This window comes from Cervus canadensis, chromosome 7 (genome assembly GCF_019320065.1).
Source record: "Cervus canadensis isolate Bull #8, Minnesota chromosome 7, ASM1932006v1, whole genome shotgun sequence".
Classification (NCBI taxonomy): domain Eukaryota; kingdom Metazoa; phylum Chordata; class Mammalia; order Artiodactyla; family Cervidae; genus Cervus; species Cervus canadensis.
Window position 1 is genome coordinate 56,991,474 of NC_057392.1, and position 18,983 is coordinate 57,010,456.

An 18,983-nucleotide genomic window follows, 5' to 3' on the forward strand; every position below is an offset into this window, starting at 1 on the left:
TTGGTTTAAACTGCTTTTCTCTAAACAGGGTATGTGTTTTTGCTTAATTTTGCCTTTTTGGTCATTTCAAAGAGTTGAAAGGGTGCAATATGGAGAAAGGCAGAGAACCAGGGTATCGTGTACCGTGGGGCACAAAGCAAATGAATGGAAATTTAACTTTCACGTAGTTTCTTACAAGGGAAAGTGGGATCGTGACTGTTGAATTTTTGTAATATAATTAGGACAGATGCATTTCTTCCTTATCAGATCATTTCTGATATTTATTAAAGATCATCTTGAATCCTAAGTTGAGATGTTGCTTTCAGTCTACCCCAGATACTTTTGAATAATACTTTAAGTGAAATGTGGCTTTATGATCCACTTTTCCATTTGCAGTCTCCCTACTTATTCCATGTTTACTTTTTTTTTTTTTAAGGAATGTAGTTATTTTGGTTAAATTTCCAAAACTGACCCAGAATGTTCCAAATATGATCGCTGGTTTGCATGCATTTAAAGGCCTCATATTTCCAAGGTTATTCTACCTGGACAGTCATCCTTATATGTAGGGTTTGGGATGTTGAGATACTTGAGCAGAATTGCTTGACTGTCTTGCTGAACTCCACTAGTAAGTTTTCTTGCTTTAAGGCTTCTTTGCCCAGAGTTCCAATTACATCCCCCCATCACTGCACCTCAGGTGGATCGGGTTAGATATAATGCACTTCACAACTGTTTGGGAAACCATGTTAATTTTTCATTAAATGGATAATGGTGCTACATGTTTTAATGTCCATTCTGCAAGTCCACTGGGAGCAGGGGATTGGATGGCAGCAGGCTGAAATGATCTGATTCCCTTTTTCTCCATGAACTGCAATACGTAAACATCTCCCAGCCCCTCTCCAATCTTATTAGAATTGAACTTTTGCTCTGCTGGCCCATTAGCAACTCACTAGTGTGTTTCTAATGTTTCAGGAATGACCATTCTAATTATTCCTTATTGACTGCTACAGAAACCATAGCACTTAATGGCAACATGTTAATGGTCTATGGGTATTGGTCAATAATTCATATGTGGAGAAACAGTAGAGAGCCTGCTTCCTCTGGGATGCTAGCCAAGCCCTCTGCAATCTTAAAATGCTAGGATTCTTCCACCTCCAGGTCTCACCTCTTAGCATCCATGACCGAATCATCACCTTTGTTGAATGTTGGTCTTAAGGGAATTAAGTGCTTTTCCATTCAGGACAGAGAAATGGATCACTGACCAGAGCAGTTGGGTTCTAGACCACTCCCCTGGGATTGGAAGGAAACCCACTAGACCCAGGGAATGAGTTCCATTGCTTTCCTGTCTCTTCAGGTCGCTCGACGTTGGGGCATTCAGAAGAACCGGCCAGCCATGAACTATGACAAGCTCAGCCGATCTCTACGCTATTACTATGAAAAGGGCATCATGCAGAAGGTGAACAATTATGAGACAATTAAGAGCACTCTCAGAGAAAATGTCCAGGGCTTCTATAATAAGACTAATGACTTCGAGGAAATGTTAGCTTCATGATTCTGTGGTAGGAAAAATCTGGGAAAAATGAGTTAAAATGAGATACAAAGAGCACCTTTAATACTCTTGGGTATCTGAAAACGAGGTTGTGGAAGACTCTGTAGGAAAATTAGCCTCCTCTGCTTTATTTAAACTGTCTCTACTCGCGGAAATGTCCAGATAGGACTTCCCTGGTGGTCCAGTGGTTAAGAATCCACCTGCCAATGCAGGGGACAAGGGCTCGATCCCTGATTCAGGAAGATTCCACATGCTGTGGAGCAGCTAAGCCCTTCCATCTATAGAGCCCATGCTTTGCAGGAATGAGAAGCCACCACAATGAGTAGCCCCTGCCCCCCACCCTGCTGCAACTAGAAAAAACCTGCATACAGCAAGAGACCCAGTGCAGCCAAAGAAAAAAATTTTTTAATTGTCCAGATACTTAGGCCAACTATTACATCCATAAAGGAGCCAGGGAGAGAATCGACTTAAAGGTCTCTGCTCCCACAAGGGCTTAGTTGAAGTCTTTAGTTGTTAAGACACCAAGACCTCCAAATATGTTGGTTTAATACTCTTTAAGTGTTAGGAGTAAGAAAATCTTTTTCAAAAACTAGAAACTACAAGTTAAAAACCCAAGATTTGCAAAATGGCAGCAGAATCACCTGATACCAAGTTGCAGAATAAAGGATGAAGCATATTTTGAGGAAGCCAGAACAAAATCCTTGTTGTGATAGGTGGTGAAAGACCAAAATCTTAAAAGCCATGTATAAGCAAAAGATGAAGATGGCAAATCTTTGGTTTTTCTTAACCAGATTTTATACTGTGCTGTTACCCAGATTTTAGCATTTATACATTTAGGCAGTCTTTACATGGTAGATCCACTCAGAATTATATGGTCATTGTTGCTGAGAACTTGTGCTAAAACCAGGCTTATCTTCTTATAGGCAGGTGGTAATGTGACCCCATATTCCTCTCATCTCCTTGAATTATTAAAACTTCATGGATGGTCTTCTGGATAAAACTCAGACTTTAATGCTTCATATAGGCTCTAAGGCACCATCTAACCCTCATTTCCTCACTTGCACTTGTCTGCTTCCACTACCACAGCCATCTTTCTCTTAATATGTATTGTTTGGTAAATAAACACTATCAGTCATGTAAGTTATCAAACATATTATAAAATGAAAAAACACCTATTAAACTACCATTCTACTTAAGAACATTCCTAACACCTTCCTTACCCGGCCTGGCCAGCCCCTGCTTGTTTTCTCAGTCACCTCTTTACTCCAAGAACCTGAAGTTCTCAAGCCGAGCTACATGGTCCCATCTGCTTCTGAGAGCACCTGTGTTCATCTCCATCGCTTTCCTGCTCTCTGTATTGCAAACCACTCCCTGGCTTGTCAGTATCTGCCACGGGAATGTCAGCTCCTTTGGGGCAAAACTGAGGGTTCGACTTCAGTGCTTGGCATAGTTAATAGATACTCTAAAATGGGTTACCACCCCACCCTACCTATTCCCTCCCCCCCTTTTTTTAAAGGTACAATTCAGTGGGGTTTTAATACGTATGCAGAGTAGTACAACTGTCACTCACAATCAGTTTTAGAACATTTTGTTGTTGTTCAGTTGCTAAGTCATGTCTAACTCTGCAACCCCATGGACTGTAGCCCACCACGCTCCTCTGTCCATATGGTTTTCCATACAAGAATACTGGAGTGGGTTGCCATTTCCTTCTTCAGGGGATCTTCCCAGATCAGGGATTGAACCCATGTCTCCTGCACTGGCAGGCAGATTCCTGACCACTAAGCCACCAGGGAAGCCCATTAGAACAATTTATCACCCTAAAAAGAAACCCTGAACCCATTAGTAGTCACTACCCCTTTCCCCACTGCAAGCTTCACACACACTCCCCATTCAGTGTTAACACTATCAGGTAGAATTCTAAACTTAGGAAGGAGGGCCATTAGAAAAGAAACCACTGGCTTTGTGATTCCCAACTACAGATCCAATCCAAGGGAATGTAACCAAGACAGTTAACTTGAACTAACGGCAATGAATTGCGCCTATGAACTTGTCCCTAGGTTTTCTAAGAAGAGAACTCTGAGAATTAAGCATAAAATAGTACAGAGGAAGGCATGGGAATGAGACTTGGGTGGGCTCAGATCCCAACACTCCCATTTATTTATGCTTTAAGGAAAGTCAACCTTCCAAAGCCTGTTTCCAATGAAAGTGTAGCTAATAATTCTTGATCTAATCTCAAAGGGGTAATATATATGTGAAAATGTCCTAAAAATAGTAACTTGCTATCCAGTGTAAGAGATCATTGCTTTATCATGTGACCTATGAGTAAATGAGAACTAAATGAAAGAGGAGTGGTAGAATACTGATCTGCGGAGGGACTCAGAAAAGCATTAGTTCCATACCCTCAGGTTTTGAAAGGGAAAACAGATTCATAGAGATTGAGACTTGTTAGTGACCAAGCCAGGGCCGGAAGCTGGCCGAAACTCGACTTTCGGAGCTAGTATTATCATCACCGTATCCTCCTGCCTAGCTCTTCCACATGTGAACTGACTCTGGCTGGGGAACCAGAGATTTAACAGTAAACTGGCTTTTAAAAAACCCAAATAGGAATGAGTGATTGTATACACCTGCCATCCTTAATCAAGACTAGCTGGTTCAAGTAATGTTATAATGCATAAAATTCATATAAAGGTGGTTTGCAGTTCCTTCCTCCTCCTTTGTAGCAAAACCATGGCATTAGTCATTTTTAACTGCAGGTAAGCCAAAAAGCAGTTCTATTTGGTTTCGGAACAAGCTTATACATTCCCACATAGCTTCTGAATTCCTAGCCCTGTGGGACAACAAAGCTGTCCTGTGAAGACTGTAAACTTGAGGAAACTGAACACGTGGGCTGACTCCTGCATCTTTCGATCCTTACATCTCATAACACCAACCTCAGCATAACCGTCGTTTCTAGACTGATTTTAAGAGTAAGGATGTTCTTTTAAGAAGAACCTGAGTTTGATATTCACATACTCTTTTCAGCTGCTAAGCTGTGGTGTCAAAACACTTAGCAGGTAACAGGTCCCCATGGCTTATCAAAATACATTGAAGGATTTGGATAATCAACTACCATTGAGCCTCTTGGTCCCAGGCTGCCCAACAGCTTGGTGACTTAACAGATATCTCATCCTTCCCTTGGCGCCCACACCCCATGCCCTGTTTCAACTGGGCCTCATCAGGTGCATTTTCTCTCTAGGTGGCCGGGGAACGATACGTCTACAAGTTTGTCTGCGACCCCGATGCCCTTTTCTCCATGGCCTTCCCCGACAACCAGCGTCCGTTCCTGAAAGCAGAGTCTGAGTGCCACCTCAGCGAGGAGGACACCCTACCACTGACCCACTTTGAGGACAACCCTGCTTACCTCCTGGATGTGGACCGCTGCAGCAGCCTCCCCTATGCCGAAGGCTTTGCTTACTAAGTTTCTGAGCAGCTGAGCGGCCAAACCCTAGAGCTAGCAGTTCCTATTCAGGCAAATGAGAACAGTGGTTTTGTTTGTGTTTCTGGCTGTTCCTAGAGCTTGCCCTTTGAGTATTATCTGTCTCTGGAGATAGAGAATCCAATCTGTCTCCGGATTGGCACCCTTAAGGACAGAACTTTGGTGGGGGAGTGGGAACAGGGAGGGGCAGAAAACCACCCAAAGGCTGGTGCCTCAGCTCTTGATCCTGACAAGGTTTCTGGGAAGCGATTGAAATGGGGCCTCCTTCCCATGGACAATATATATGCAAAGCAATACCTTGTTCAGGTTGGTACCCGCAAACCAGGACAGAGTATGTGACAATCTGCATTGATCAAGGACTACTAAATGCCTTTACATAGAAGGGCTCTGATTTGCACAATTTATTGAAAAAGTGAGTCACAAAACCCATAGAACAGGAGGTAAGCTAAGTTGGGGAGGCTCAAACCATGAAGGGTTGCCAAGTATTACCTTAAAACTTGGACAGCTCTTGCAGCTCACTGAAATGTTTCCCCTTGGTCTAGAAAGAAGGGGAAAAGGATGAATAGCTGTTACCCACTCCACGGTTCTCAAATAAACCATTGCTACTCTTGGGAACCTTCTGGCCATGTGGTCACCAAGTAGAGCAAGCCCCCTCTCTCTTCCCAGTCACATGGCTGTGTGTGGATGGCTTTAATTTTAGGAGAAAGTGATTAACACTTTTGACAGTATTTTGTTTTGCTTTGATTCGGGGGATTGTTTTGTTTTGGAAAACCAGTTTATAAACTGATTTTTGTAGTTTTGGTATTTAAAGCAAAAAAAAAAAACAAACCTTTTGGTAACTGTGCACTGTGCCCTTTAAACAGGGCAGTGCCGACTTCTGAAGACGCTGCAGCTTGAAAGGGGCTTTGCTGGGGGCGTCCCCTTGGCTGAGTACAAGCCCTCTTTATTGCCTGCTTTGTGCTTTCTGCACCAGACAGCCTGACGGAACATTTGCACCTGAGTTGTACATTTTTGAGGTGTGCAGGGCAGCCTGGACACACCGTTTAGATTCTATGTGTATAGTCCCCAGTGTTCCCTCCCATGCCCTCTCTGGAAAGCATATGTACATAATACATGTCATGTCCATTTGAAACCTGGTCACCTGATGGAAACCCTAGGGAGTCTTCCCTGGGCATGACTGATGACAATTTCCATTTCATCCAGTTTTGTTTTTCCTTTTTCTTTAAATCCTTGGACTTTAAACCCTGCATATGATTCAATAGGGTTTGAGACGTATGCGCGACACCAACAGGTAAAACTGTACTAGCGCCTTAGTTTCCTGCCACTTTACAAAAGAGTTCTCTGATCGCTGAATTTTACTGGAAATGTTTTAAACAACCCAGCTAAACCTACATGAAAGCTCAAAGAGGAAAAGGCATTAGAAAGTGGTAGCACCTTGCTGCCTGCTGTTGAGAGTTCTGTGCTTCCCTTGACACAGCACAGAAACGATGATTATGCTACTCTTCATACACAAAGGACAGGGCTCTGTATTTCTATTGATGCAACGCTCTGTAGTCTCAAACAGTCCCCCAGGTGACCCGGAGCACATTTGTGAAGAGGGTCACAGATAATGGGTGTATTTCATAGCTGTGGAAATACAAGGTTTCCCTCTTGGAAGCTAATTAGCCCACAAAGGTATTGCACCTGTAGCTTGGGCCTTAATTAGCATTGTATTCTAATCAAAGGACTCTTTCCAAATGGTATTTATAGCTTTCTAACCTACACATAGTCTATACATAGATGCATATTTTACCCCAAGCTGGCTAGAGGTTAATTTGTTGTAAATGCTGTATAGGATTTTTTTTTTTTTCCTTTCTTATCTGGGTTTGGGTTTTGTTGGTTTTTTTTTTTTTTTTTGATGGATTTATGCTGTCTTAGCAAGTATGAAAAGAATCGTCTGTAGCCTGAGCTCCCCTCCCCCGCTCTGGCCACGTGGCCCGTGCGGTCTCGGGACACAGGATGGCGGCTTCACCGTTGCATTCCCATTGGACTCATGCATCTCCCTGATGATTTGGGGTTTTTCGGTTTTTTGTTTTTGCTTCTTTTCCAGAGTGTGGAAAATCTACAGTGCAGAAAGGCTTTAACCTGCCAGTTGATTTGAAATACTTTTCCCCTGCGCAGGGCTGTTTGCATCCTGCCAAGCTGCGTTATATTCTGTACTGTGTACAATAAAGAAGTTTGCTTTCAGTTTACCAAGTGCCTGAAACCCGCATCTTTCTTGCCCCCATCTTAAAGTAAGCGGAAGTCACCTGGCACCTTTCTCTCCCTCCCCTTCTCTACCCCTCTTAGCTGTCTAGCCTTATGACTGTAGAGTTGAGAGTCACCTTGTGCTCAGCTTCTCCTAATCTCATCTCTCAAACTCTGGCTAAACATTTGATCCAAAAGAGTGGAAGGAAAGTAGAAAGCAGAGAGGTTTTCCCAGTCAGTGGGGAGCTGACACCATCCCATCCCTCCCGTCGAACCTACCTACTCGCCAACTCAATTTTTTTTTAAAGCATAGCTGGCTTTCCTCAGGCTTTGGGTTCATTGCGAGATCACTAACTAGGCTAGGACTTTGAGTTCCAAGATATATCTGGCTCAGCCACTTAGATGAATTCTTGGAAAACCAGATAGAAGACGACCACCTCTTTTCCTAGTTTCTCCCCAGATTTTGACCTTAAGTAAAAATTTTACTAGTAGTTCCCTCAAAAATGACAGCTTAGGAAAGTCGTGGCTCTTTTGTTTTTTCCAGCCATAGAGAAGCAAAAACCTTACTTCTGAGTTTGAACCCTGTTACCAAACCAGGTCCATTTTGCCTGATGCTCAGCAAGTCAAAATGCTGAAATGCCGAGGTTTGCAGCAGAAAGAGACAGGAAAAGAAGCCTGAAAACTGCCTCCCGGACGGCTTAGGAATAAAACATCAGGGTGGAGTGAGACGTGGGGAGCCTGGGGAAAGGTGATTGGGAAAAGGTGCAGGATGGAAATTCTGCCAGGTGTAACCAGGATACAGGCACATTGTGAGGGTGGAGTTTGCAGCCTTCTGAAGTCAAAAGGTCACCCACACACACACACCAAAAAAGTCACCTACTTGCACATGCCCAGTGGGAGAGCAGACATGTTTAAGCCATGTGCTGCTCCGGGGACATGCAGGTCTTTAAACAACCTTGATTTGGGGAGGCAGGTGAAATGAATTTAACCCACAATTTTAGGTGCATATATATCACTTGGGAAAAGTTTGCAGGACTCCATGCAGTATTAAGCTTTTAGTGCTCTTATTTCACCCTTTTTCTGCACTTAATTTGGGCTTTTCAAGGCTCCTATTACAGTAGAGAAACAAGTAGATCCTTTTTTCTAGTCTATAACAGAAGGCTTTCTGTGAGTTATCTGTATCTTTCTTTCACTGTTTTACAAGCCCTAAGTGTAGAAACATCTGAGCCTGAATCAGTGCACAGCCGCTTGAATCGGAGCTCGTGAGGAATGAATGCCTGCCACATAAACCCATTGGCTTCGACAGCTTAAGAGATGCTTGGGGAGAAGGCTGGGGAGCCAGGACAAAGTAAGCCCTGCCACTCAGCTTCACCACGATTAGACGTTAACAATCAGCTCCCCATTCTTCATGGGATCATGATCCCCCTGGGCCCAAATCCAGATTGTTAACCTAATGCAGGAGGTCACCAAACACTGGGCCGCCCTTCTGTAGAGCGCTAGGATAAGAAAGCCTGGAAAATGGGAAGTTTACTCTTCATCGAGGTCTCCTTTCTTGAGCCAAGCCAATAAAACAATGCTTTTTCAGTGGTTAGATGACAGAGAAGTAGTGTGAGGGCAAAAGAATGTGGTTTTGAGAGCCAGGGTATGCACAGCATCTAAATTCTAGTGCAGCTGGAACCAATGTAAACTAATGTGGGAGAAAAACACTCACGCACACAGACAGTCGGAAATCTTGGAGAGCCAGTCCATTGCCCAGTGGTGCAGGTGGCTGGAGCTTAGTGTATGGCTTCTAAAGCACAAGAAAAAGGGAAAAGATCAGAAAACCATCATCATCTGTTAAAATCATCTGTTTTAACATACATAAGCATCCTCAGCACACTCAGCAAGAGTGTGTTATGCTTGTGGTGTGGGGGTGAGAGACAAGCCCCTGTGTCCTTCTGGTCCCAGCAAAGACACCAGTGTCCCATTTGGAAGGGGCCCCTTGAATGACCAACTTTTGTTTTGCTCCTCCGATTTGAGAACTGGCCCTACACCCAGGTCTTGTTGACCTTGGCAGTGGACCTCAGATAACTAACCTTTGGATAGCACTTCACAGTTTACACAGTACATTTCCATCTGCATTATCTTTCTGGCAGGCTTTCTTAAATGGTAACACTTTGCTGAAATTAAATCTGAAAATATCCATGGCTGTTAGCCTCCAAAATTATGTTCTTAGAATGTTCTCAGTGGCTACTATGAAAATAGAGCTAGACACTGGGAGGCGGAACATGGGGCTTCTGGTTCCAGCTCAGAGATTGATTGGGTTTGACTAAATGATCTCAGAGGGCCATCCTGGCCTAACCTCCTACATCAGTGAGGCCCCTGATGAATTGTTGCTTCCCTGATCCCTTAGGAGGTAAAGGAGAAAGGTGTTCCTTGAGAACTCAAAGCAGGGGTTGGGGGTTGGGGGCATGGGTGTGTGTGTGTTGGCAGATTTAACAGATACCTCATCTTTGAACAAACCCTGAATGTTGCTCAGCCCCACCATTAACGGCATATGTTTGTTCATTCCCTAAGCATCCCCTGAACACCTACTAGATGCCAGGCACTGCTGGATATGGAAAATAAAAGTTTAGGATGACATGTTCAAATAAATCCCTGTTCTTGACCTTGTAAATGTTTAAGTGCTCTACTCACTAGCTCCTATTGCAGCACTACTAGCATCATCTTATTCAGACCACGTACCAGAGGCTGAGGAGGCTGGGGCATTGACCCACCAACTCCTGCCCTTACTGGTTAAGGGTCATCCCCATGGAGGCCAACCCTTCAATATACTTCCTACAGGAAGGGAAGAAGAGCAAGTATTCAGTGTGGTGGGCAGTGATGAGGGTGAAGTAACTCCGGTGGGCTGAGGAGGCCTGGAGTAGGCATCAAGGTCTGTGACATTGAACACTTGTATGTCCTTGTTTCGTCATACTTAAGATGGGTAGGTGATCCTTTGCTTCCATTATTCCGTTAATAAACATATATCAAGTGTCTATTGTGCAGGGACCACCCAGTGGGTAGGGACTACCCAGTGAAACCCCCCACCCCCCCTAAATAGCTCACAGGCTAGTGGGGAAACATTTGTCCACCTGAAAGTAGAATACTTTGGAGAAGGAAATGGCAACCCACTCCAATATTCTTGCCTGGAGAATCCCATGGACAGACGCGCCTGACAGGCTACAGTCCATGGGGTTGCAAGAAGACACAACTTAGTGACTAAACCACCACCATCCAATACATAGTGTCTATTCTATGCCAGGTACTGCTCTAGGATTACTGGAGGGGGGGCGGGGAATAGAAATCTGTGCTCTCAAGGATCTTACATCTGGGGAAGGAAGCAAAAAAACAAAACAACTGATAGCATTTTTTAGATAATGTTGAGTAACTTATGGAGAAAAATTAAGCAGAGAAGGGATGTGATGAGTGGTGGGGATGGGGGGGGGGTTGCAATTTTAAATAGGAAGACCATGGAAGACCTCACAGTTGAGCAAAGACTTGACAATAAAGAGCCAGATGGTTATCTGAAGGAAAAGCATGTAGACAGAGGGAAGAGCAAAACCCCGAAACTTTAAACATGCTTGGACTATTTATGGAATAGTAAGGCCTGTGAAACAGGGTCAGAAGGAGTGAGACAGAGCACAGAGTAAGAAAGTCAAAAAAGTAACTGGGGTTGTGGGTGTCATCTGGGGTCCTATAGGTTTTTTTAGGACTCTGGCATTTACTCTGTTAATGTTTAGCTGTTAAGAGATTTTGAGCAGAGAAGTGACATGATCTGATTTATATTTTAAAGGATCACTGGCTGCTGAGTTGAAATCAATTGCAAGAGAGTGAAGAAGTAGGCAAGACCAAGGAGTAGGCTGTTGCAATAATCCAGGTGGGGCGAGATGATGTTCTGGACCATAGCACATGGAGGGCATGATCTGGATTTATTTTTAAGATAGAGCCAATAGGTTTTGAATGTGTAGAGTGAGAGGAAGAACGGAGTCAGTTATGACTCCAAAGCTTAGGGCCTGAGCACAAGGAAGTATGAGGTGCCGTTCACTGAGATAGAAAAGCCTGCATTTTTTCTTCCTCCCGCCTATAGATGTAGTTCCTCCGGGCAAGTGCGCACCGTCTCTCCTCCCGCTCCCCCCAGGGCCCGCGGCCACCATGGCGCATTAGAGGCAGCAGTGCCTGCGGCAGCATCGGCCTTTGCAGCGGCGGCAGCAGCACCAGGCTCTGCAGCGGCAACCCCCCAGCGGCTTAAGCCATGGCGCTTTTCACGGCATTCAGCAGCAGCCTTGCTGTAATCGACAAAGACACCTTCGAATTAAGCACATTCCTCGAATTAAGCATCAAAAGCTCGCAACATGGCCGAGATGAGCTTCCTGAGCAGCGAGGTGTTCGTGAGGGACTTCGTGTCCCCCTTCGACCCGTCGGGTTTGGGGGCTGAAGAGAGCTTAGGTCTCCTAGATGACTACCTGGAGGTGGCCAAGCACTTCAAACCTCATGGGTTCTCCTGCGACAAGGCTAAGGCAGGCTCCTCCGAATGGCTGGCTGTGGATGGGTTGGTCAGTTTCTCAGACAACAGCAAGGAGGATGCTTTCTCCGGGACAGATTGGATGGTGGAGAAAATGGATTTGAAGGAGTTTGATTTTAATGATACCCTGTTGAGTATGGATGACCTGGAAACCATGCCAGATGAGCTCTTGGCCACGTTGGATGACACGTGTGATCTCTTTGATCCTCTACTCCAGGAGACTAACAAGGAGCCCCCCCAGATAGTGAACCCAATTGGCCATCTTCCAGAAAGTTTACCAACAATTGACCAGGGTGCCCCCTTCACTTTCTTGCAACCTCTTCCCCCTTCCCCAGGGGCCCTTTCTTCCACTCCAGATCATTCCTTTAGTTTAGAGCTGTGCAGTGAAGTGGTTATCTCTGAAGGAGATAGTAAGCCAGACTCCACCACTTGCATTACTGTGATCCCTCAGTGCATAAAGGAGGAGGATGCCCCCTCAGATAATGATAGCGGCATCTGTATGAGCCCTGACTCCTCGCTGGGCTCTCCCCAGCACAGCCCCTCCACCTCCAGGGGCTCTCCAAATAAGAGCCTGCCATCTCCAGGTGCCCTCGGTGGCTCTTCCCGCCCCAAACCCTACGACCCTCCTGGAGAGAAGATGGTAGCAGCAAAAGTAAAGGGTGAGAAGCTAGACAAGAAGCTGAAGAAAATGGAGCAGAACAAGACAGCAGCCACTAGGTACCGCCAGAAGAAGAGGGCAGAACAGGAGGCTCTCACTGGTGAATGTAAAGAGCTAGAAAAGAAGAATGAGGCTCTGAAAGAGAAGGCAGATTCCTTGGCCAAGGAGATCCAGTATCTTAAAGATCTGATAGAAGAGGTTCGCAAGGCAAGGGAGAAGAAAAGGGTCCCCTAGTTAGGGTAGTCAGGAGTATGTGCGCTTGTATATAGGAGGCTGAAGCTGTGTTTTAATAAATTATTTTGTAGTGAAAAAAAAAAAAAGAAAAGCCTGAGGAGGACAAATGGAGGGTGGGAACAGGGGAAGAAGAGGCACTCTGTTTTGGACATAATAACTTTGAGATGCCTATTAGAAATCCAAACGGGAATGTCAACTTTGGATATACAAGTCTGGAGTCCAGGGGAGAGATCCAGACTGGAAAGAGAAATTAAGTGCCATCATTACGTGAGAGAGTGTTTAAAACTGAAACTAGATGAGACCACTAAGCCAAAAAGTCTAGATAGGAAAAAGAAAGCCCAGAGACACTCCAAGACTAAGAGGTCGGGGAAACGAAGAACCATCAGAAGAGACTGCAGAAGAGTGGCTGGTGAAGTAGGGATAACCAGGAGGGTATTTCCAGGGGGCAGAAGATCAACTACAGCAGGTGCTTCTAATGTGTCAGGCAGGGTGAGGATGGGGACTGAGTTGACAACACGGAGGTCATGGGTTACTTGCACAGGCCATTTCTATGGAGTAAGAGAGATAATAGCTAATTGATGCTACTAGAGAGCCAAAGGAGGTTTGCATTTAGTCTCAGTTGGGGGCAGAGATCAAAAAAAGCTCCGTGGACTCCAGAATCCTGGGTTTGAATTCAGCCCAGTCCCCCTCACTAAGCCCTTCCATTCTCAAACTCTCAAAATCTGAGAGGCTTAGGAATCTTGGCCAGTATCCTGCCCAGAAGGTATAGGGTGAGCCATTTGAGGATAAGAGAGAAGAAATGAAGATGCTGTTACCAACACCTTTCCCATCCCAATGGGACTCTATTCTTGTTTTGTGCTCTCAAATTTCTTTTTCTGAAATGTTAAGTGTTTTTTTTAAATAACTTTTTTTCATATTACACAATTAGCATATGTTCCTTGTAGAAAAACAGAAAAGAAAAAAAAAACACCATAGCCCAAATTTAAAACTACTCTGAAAACTCAACATGGAGACCATAGCTAACACTTTACATCTTTTCAGAAGGCTTTTCTCTGTAATGTTATTCAAATGGAAAATGTGGCTATACCATATATTATACATAGTTTGAAATTTATTTTTAACCATATATTTTAAACATCCTTCCATATTATGAAATATTCTCCTGTAATTCCTGACCACATACTATCCCTAAGTTCACAAGTCATATGACATAGTTAAGCAATCCCCTTTATTGGAGATTAAGGCACCACAAATATACATCCAAAATCAAGCCAAGTGATGTCCATCCCTCAAAATCAAATTAACAAAAAGTAATAATTTGAGCTTTTCCTAGTGTTCCCAATTAGCAGCCAACTCCTATTAATTTTATCTTCTATTAATAAATATTTCTCAAATCTACCTCCATCATCACTATCGTTATCAATTCACCGTCATCTCTCACCTGCACTTTTGCTGTCCCCCCTTAACAGGTCTTACCACATCTACTCTTAGCCCATCCCCACCCTTCTCCATATTGTAGTCTGAGCGATTTTTTTTAGCCCAACTCATTCCATTTTTTGAGACTTTAATGACACCCACTGGAATACCTAAAATTTAAAAAGACTAACCACATGAAATGTTGGCAAGTATGCAATGCTGGTAGGACTGTAAAATGGTACAGCCACTCTGAATATCTGTTTGATAATTCCTTTTTTTCTAGAAACAAGTAATGTTTTGAGTTGGTAAAATGGTTGTTTGAACACACATTTCTGGTATCTGGGACAGAGAACCAAATATCCATTTTTGTGTAACTCATGCAGCGTTGGTTTCATCTATGCCACCTCTCTTACCTAAGTATTAAAAACATTTGACACTGTTCTTCTACATCTTCACAACACACCCCTGTGAGGTAAGCAGTATTGACCCCATTCTACAGATGGGAAGGTCTAGGTACTGAAAGAATCAGTGCCTCCTCGAAAGCTACGTGGCATGGCATGGTGTGGCATGGCAGCACTTCAGTGTTTGGCAATTTCTTATCAAAGTGAACATGCATCTGCTCTATGATCCAGCAATTTCAATCTGAAGTATTTATGCAAGAGAGAAACATGTGTTCACAAAAAGACCTCTGCAAGAACGTTTGTGTTAGCTTTATTCCCATTAGCTACCAAAATAACCCAAATGTCCACCAACAGGAGGGTATCCATAACACAAAATACTACTCAGCAATTAAAAAGAAAGAATGAACCGTGATATTCTTAGTTGTAGCAACATAGCAAGGGATAAGTGGTAGCAAGGGATGGGTGGGCATTTTATTTTATGCTAATCCCCCCCCCCAAAAAAAATATCTGTAGTCATTTCTTGGGATAAAACCAAAATCCTTAACTTGGCCTTACAAGACAAGTCCTTGCCAACCTCTTCAGCTTCACCCTACACAATTCACTCCCTTAGGTTCTATGCTCCAGCGCCCCAGCCTTCTTCTGTACCTTGCTCCTTCTTGCTCCAGCCTTGATACAAACTGTTTCCTGGACCTGAAATGTTACACTATCTCTGCATGCTCAGTCCTCTGCGACCCCATGGACTGCAGCCTGCCAAGCTACATTTCCTCCTCAAGGGGATTTTCCTGACCTGGGGATCAAACCCACGTTTCCTGCATTAGCAGGCAGATTCTTTATCACTGAGACACCTGGGAAGTCACACTGCCTCTGCATCCATCCCTACCCTCCACCTAGCTCAATCTCCACACATACTTTAATCTCAATTCTGAGGTCTCCCCAGAGGCAGACAATCAGCCAATCCTGAAAACAACTGAATAAGTTTAATTTCCTTGCCTTCCTAGATGTGTTCTTTTCTCCCATTATATGCTTTCCAGCACTCATTATCTTTTTTTCACAGCACATCTCACAATTCTTAATTATTCACTTATATGAAAGATTAGTTAATTGTCTTCCCCAATAGGCTATAAATTTCATGAAGGCAGGACCATACAGTTTTGCTGCTTTCTCTTCAACATAGGTGATTTAAAAACATCTGTTGAACAAGTAAACACTGTAAGGTGTATCTTTATTCGCTTATGACTTTCAGGATAATTTCTTAGGTGGATTGTTTGGGCAAAGGGTAGAGACAGTTTAAGAATTTTCATATGTACTGCAAAAGGCTCACCAAAAAAAAAAAAAAAAATGTATTAATTTGTATCAGTAGATGACTACTTGGTTCTCACAACCTTTGTCTACACTGGGCATTATTTACATTTACATGTCTATTTGCCATTCCTATCTATTCATTATTTATTCAAATGTTACTTATTGAGTACCTATTATATATCAGGTACCAAGCTGAGTGAATTAGATTAGTAGTTTATATATTTTTTGTTTATACATCCTATAAAAGAATTTTGAAAAGCAAGATAGCCTTTAGCATTAAGTTAACATTTAAAATTTCTATCATGTTATTAAAAGTTGAAAATACATAATTTCCAGTATATTGTAAATTCTGACATTTTGAAGTATAATTATTTGCATTTAACCACAGCCTTGTCTAACTCAATGAAACTATGAACCATGCTGTGTAGGGCCACCCAAGACGGATGGGTCATGAAGAGTTCTGACAAAATGTGGTCCACTGGAGAAGGAAATGGCAAACCACTTCAGTATTCCTGCCTTGAGAACCCCGTGAACAGTATGAAAAGGCAAAAAGATAGGACACTAAAGATACACTCCCCAAGTCGGTAGGTGCCCAAAATGCTACTGGAGATCAGTGGAGAAATAACACCAGAAAGAATGAAGGGATGGAACCAAAGCAAAAACAACACCCAGTTGTGGATGTGACTGGTGATGGAAGCAAGGTCCGATGCTGTAAAGAACAATATTGCATAGGAACCTGGAGTGTTAGGTCCATGAATCAAGGCAAATTGGAAGTGGTCAAACAGGAGAAGTCAAGAGTGAACGTCAACATTTTAGGAATCAGTGAACTAAAATGGACTGGAATGGATGAATTTAACTCAGATGACCATTATATCTGCTACTGTGGACAAGAATCCCTTACAATAAATGGAGTAGCCATCATAGTCAAGAAAAGAGTCTGAAATGCAGTACTTGGATGCAGTCTCAAAAACGACAGAATGATCTCTGTTCATTTTCAAGGCAAACAATTCAATATCATGGTAATCCAAGTCTATGTCCCGACCAGTAATGCTGAAGAAGCTGACGTTGAATGGTTCTATGAAGACCTACAAGACCTTCTAGAATTAACACCCAAAAAAGATGTCCTTTTCATTATAGGGAACTGGAAGGCAAAAGTAGGAAGTCAAGAAACACCTGGAGTAACAGGCAAATTTGGCCTTGGAGTACAGAATGAAGCAGGGTGAAGGCTAATAGAGTTCTGCCAAGAGAATGCACTGGTCATAGCAAACACCCTCTTCCAACAACACGAGAAGACTCTACACATGGACATCACCAGATGGTCAATACCAAAATCAGATCGATTATATTCTTTGCAGCTAAAGATGGAGAAGCTTTATACAGTCAGCAAAAACAACACAAGGAGCTGACCATGGCTCAGATCATGAACTCCTTATTGCAAAATTCAGAATTAAATTGAAGAAAGTAGAGAAAACCAATAGACCATTCAGGTATGACCTAAATCAAATCCCTAACGATTATACAGTGGAAGTGAGAAATAGATTTAAGGGACTAGATCTGATAGAGTGCCTGATGAACTATGGATGGAGGTTCATGACATTGTACAGGAGACAGGGAGCCAGACCATCCCCTAGAAAAATAAATGCAAAAAAGCAAAATGGCTGTCTGAGGAGGCCTTACAAATAGCTGTGAAAAGAAGAGAAGCCAAAAGCAAAGGAGAAAAGGAAAGATATACCCATTTGAATGCAGAGTTCCAAAGAATAGCAAGGAGAGATAAGAAAGCCTTCCTCAGTGATCAGTGCAAAGAAATAGAGGAAAACAATAGAATGGGAAAGACTAGAGATCTCTTCAAGAAAATTAAAGATACCAAGGCAACATTTCATGCAAAGATGAGCACAATAAAGGACAGAAATGGTATGGACCTAACAGAAGCAGAAGATATTAAGAAGAGGTGGCAAGAATACACAGAACTGTACAAAAAAGATCTTCACAACCCAGATAATCATGATGGTGCAATCACTCACCTAGAACCAGACATCCTGGAATGTGAAGTCAAGTGGGCCTTAGGAAGTATCACTATGAACAAAGCTAGTGGAGGTGATGGAATGCCAGTTGAGCTATTTCAAATCCTAAAAGATAATGCTGTGAAAGTGCTGCACTCTATAAGCCAACAAATTTGGAGAACTCAGCAGTGGCCACAGGACTGGAAAAGGTCAGTTTTCATTCCAATCCCTAAAAGGCAATGCCAAAGAATGCTAAAACTACCACACAATTGCACTCATCTCACATGCTAGTAAAGTAATGCTCAAAATTCTCCAAGCCAAGCTTCAACAGTATGTGAACCGAGAACTTCCAGATGTTCAAGCTGGTTTTAGAAAAGGCAGAGGAGCCAGAGATCAAATTGCCAACATCCGCTGGATCATCGAAAAAGCAATAGAGTTCCAGAAAAACATCTATTTTTGCTTTATTGACTATTCCAAAGCCTTTGACTGTGTGGATCACAATAAACTGTGGAAAATTCTGAAAGATATGGGAATACCAGACCACCTGACCTGCCTCTTGAGAAATCTATGCAGGTCAGGAAGCAACAGTTAGAACTGGACAAAGAACCAACAGCCTGGTTCCAAACAGGAAAAGGAGTAAGTCAAGGCTATATATTGTCACCCTGCTTATTTAACTTATATACAGAGTACATCATGAGAAATGCTGGGCTGGATGAAGCACAAATTGGAATCAAGATTGCCGGGAGAAACATCAATAACCTCAGATAAGCAGATGACACCACACTTATGGCACAAAGTGAAGAAGAACTAAAGAACCTCTTGATGAAAGTGAAAAGAGGAGAGTGAAAAAAGTTGGCTTAAAGCTCAACATTCAGAAAACAAAGATCATGGCATCCATGGCATCACTTCATGGCAAATATATGGGGAAACAGTGGCAGACTGTATTTTGGGGGGCTCCAAATTCACTGCATATGGTGACTGCAGTCATGAAATTAAAAGACGCATACTCCTTGGAAGGAAAGTTATGACCAACCTAGACAACATATTAAAAAGTAGAGGCATTACTTTGCCAGCAAAGGTCTATCTAGTCAAGGCTATGGTTTTTCCAGTAGTCATGTATGTATGTGAGAGTTGGACTATAAAGAAAGCTGAGTGCCAAAAATTGATGCTTTTGAACTGTGGTGTTGGAGAAGACTCTTGAGA

General features: G+C 43.0%; 2 protein-coding genes across 3 annotated transcripts in view; both read left to right on the forward strand.

The window, feature by feature from the left end:
* Positions 1-7,231, forward strand: part of ETV5 (ETS variant transcription factor 5) — a 57,975-nt gene extending 50,744 nt beyond the window's left edge. For both annotated transcript variants that reach the window (XM_043473484.1, XM_043473485.1), the window contains exons 12-13: positions 1,331-1,432; positions 4,761-7,231. In XM_043473484.1, coding sequence (XP_043329419.1) covers positions 1,331-1,432; positions 4,761-4,982 — 324 coding nt within the window. In that variant the 3' untranslated portion in view covers positions 4,983-7,231. The remainder of the gene's footprint in view (positions 1-1,330; positions 1,433-4,760) is intronic.
* Positions 7,232-11,310: 4,079 nt separating this feature from the next.
* LOC122444829 (cyclic AMP-dependent transcription factor ATF-4) lies at positions 11,311-12,747 on the forward strand. Its single transcript, XM_043473486.1, has one exon. It carries the CDS (start codon positions 11,600-11,602, stop codon positions 12,659-12,661), a length of 1,062 nt encoding a protein of 353 aa, XP_043329421.1. The 5' UTR covers positions 11,311-11,599; the 3' UTR covers positions 12,662-12,747.
* Positions 12,748-18,983: the final 6,236 nt, after the last annotated feature.

Bases quoted from the DNA above. Each gene is read 5' to 3' on its own strand.
- LOC122444829 (XM_043473486.1), top strand. From the start codon at position 11,600: ATGGCCGAGATGAGCTTCCTGAGCAGCGAGGTGTTCGTGAGGGACTTC.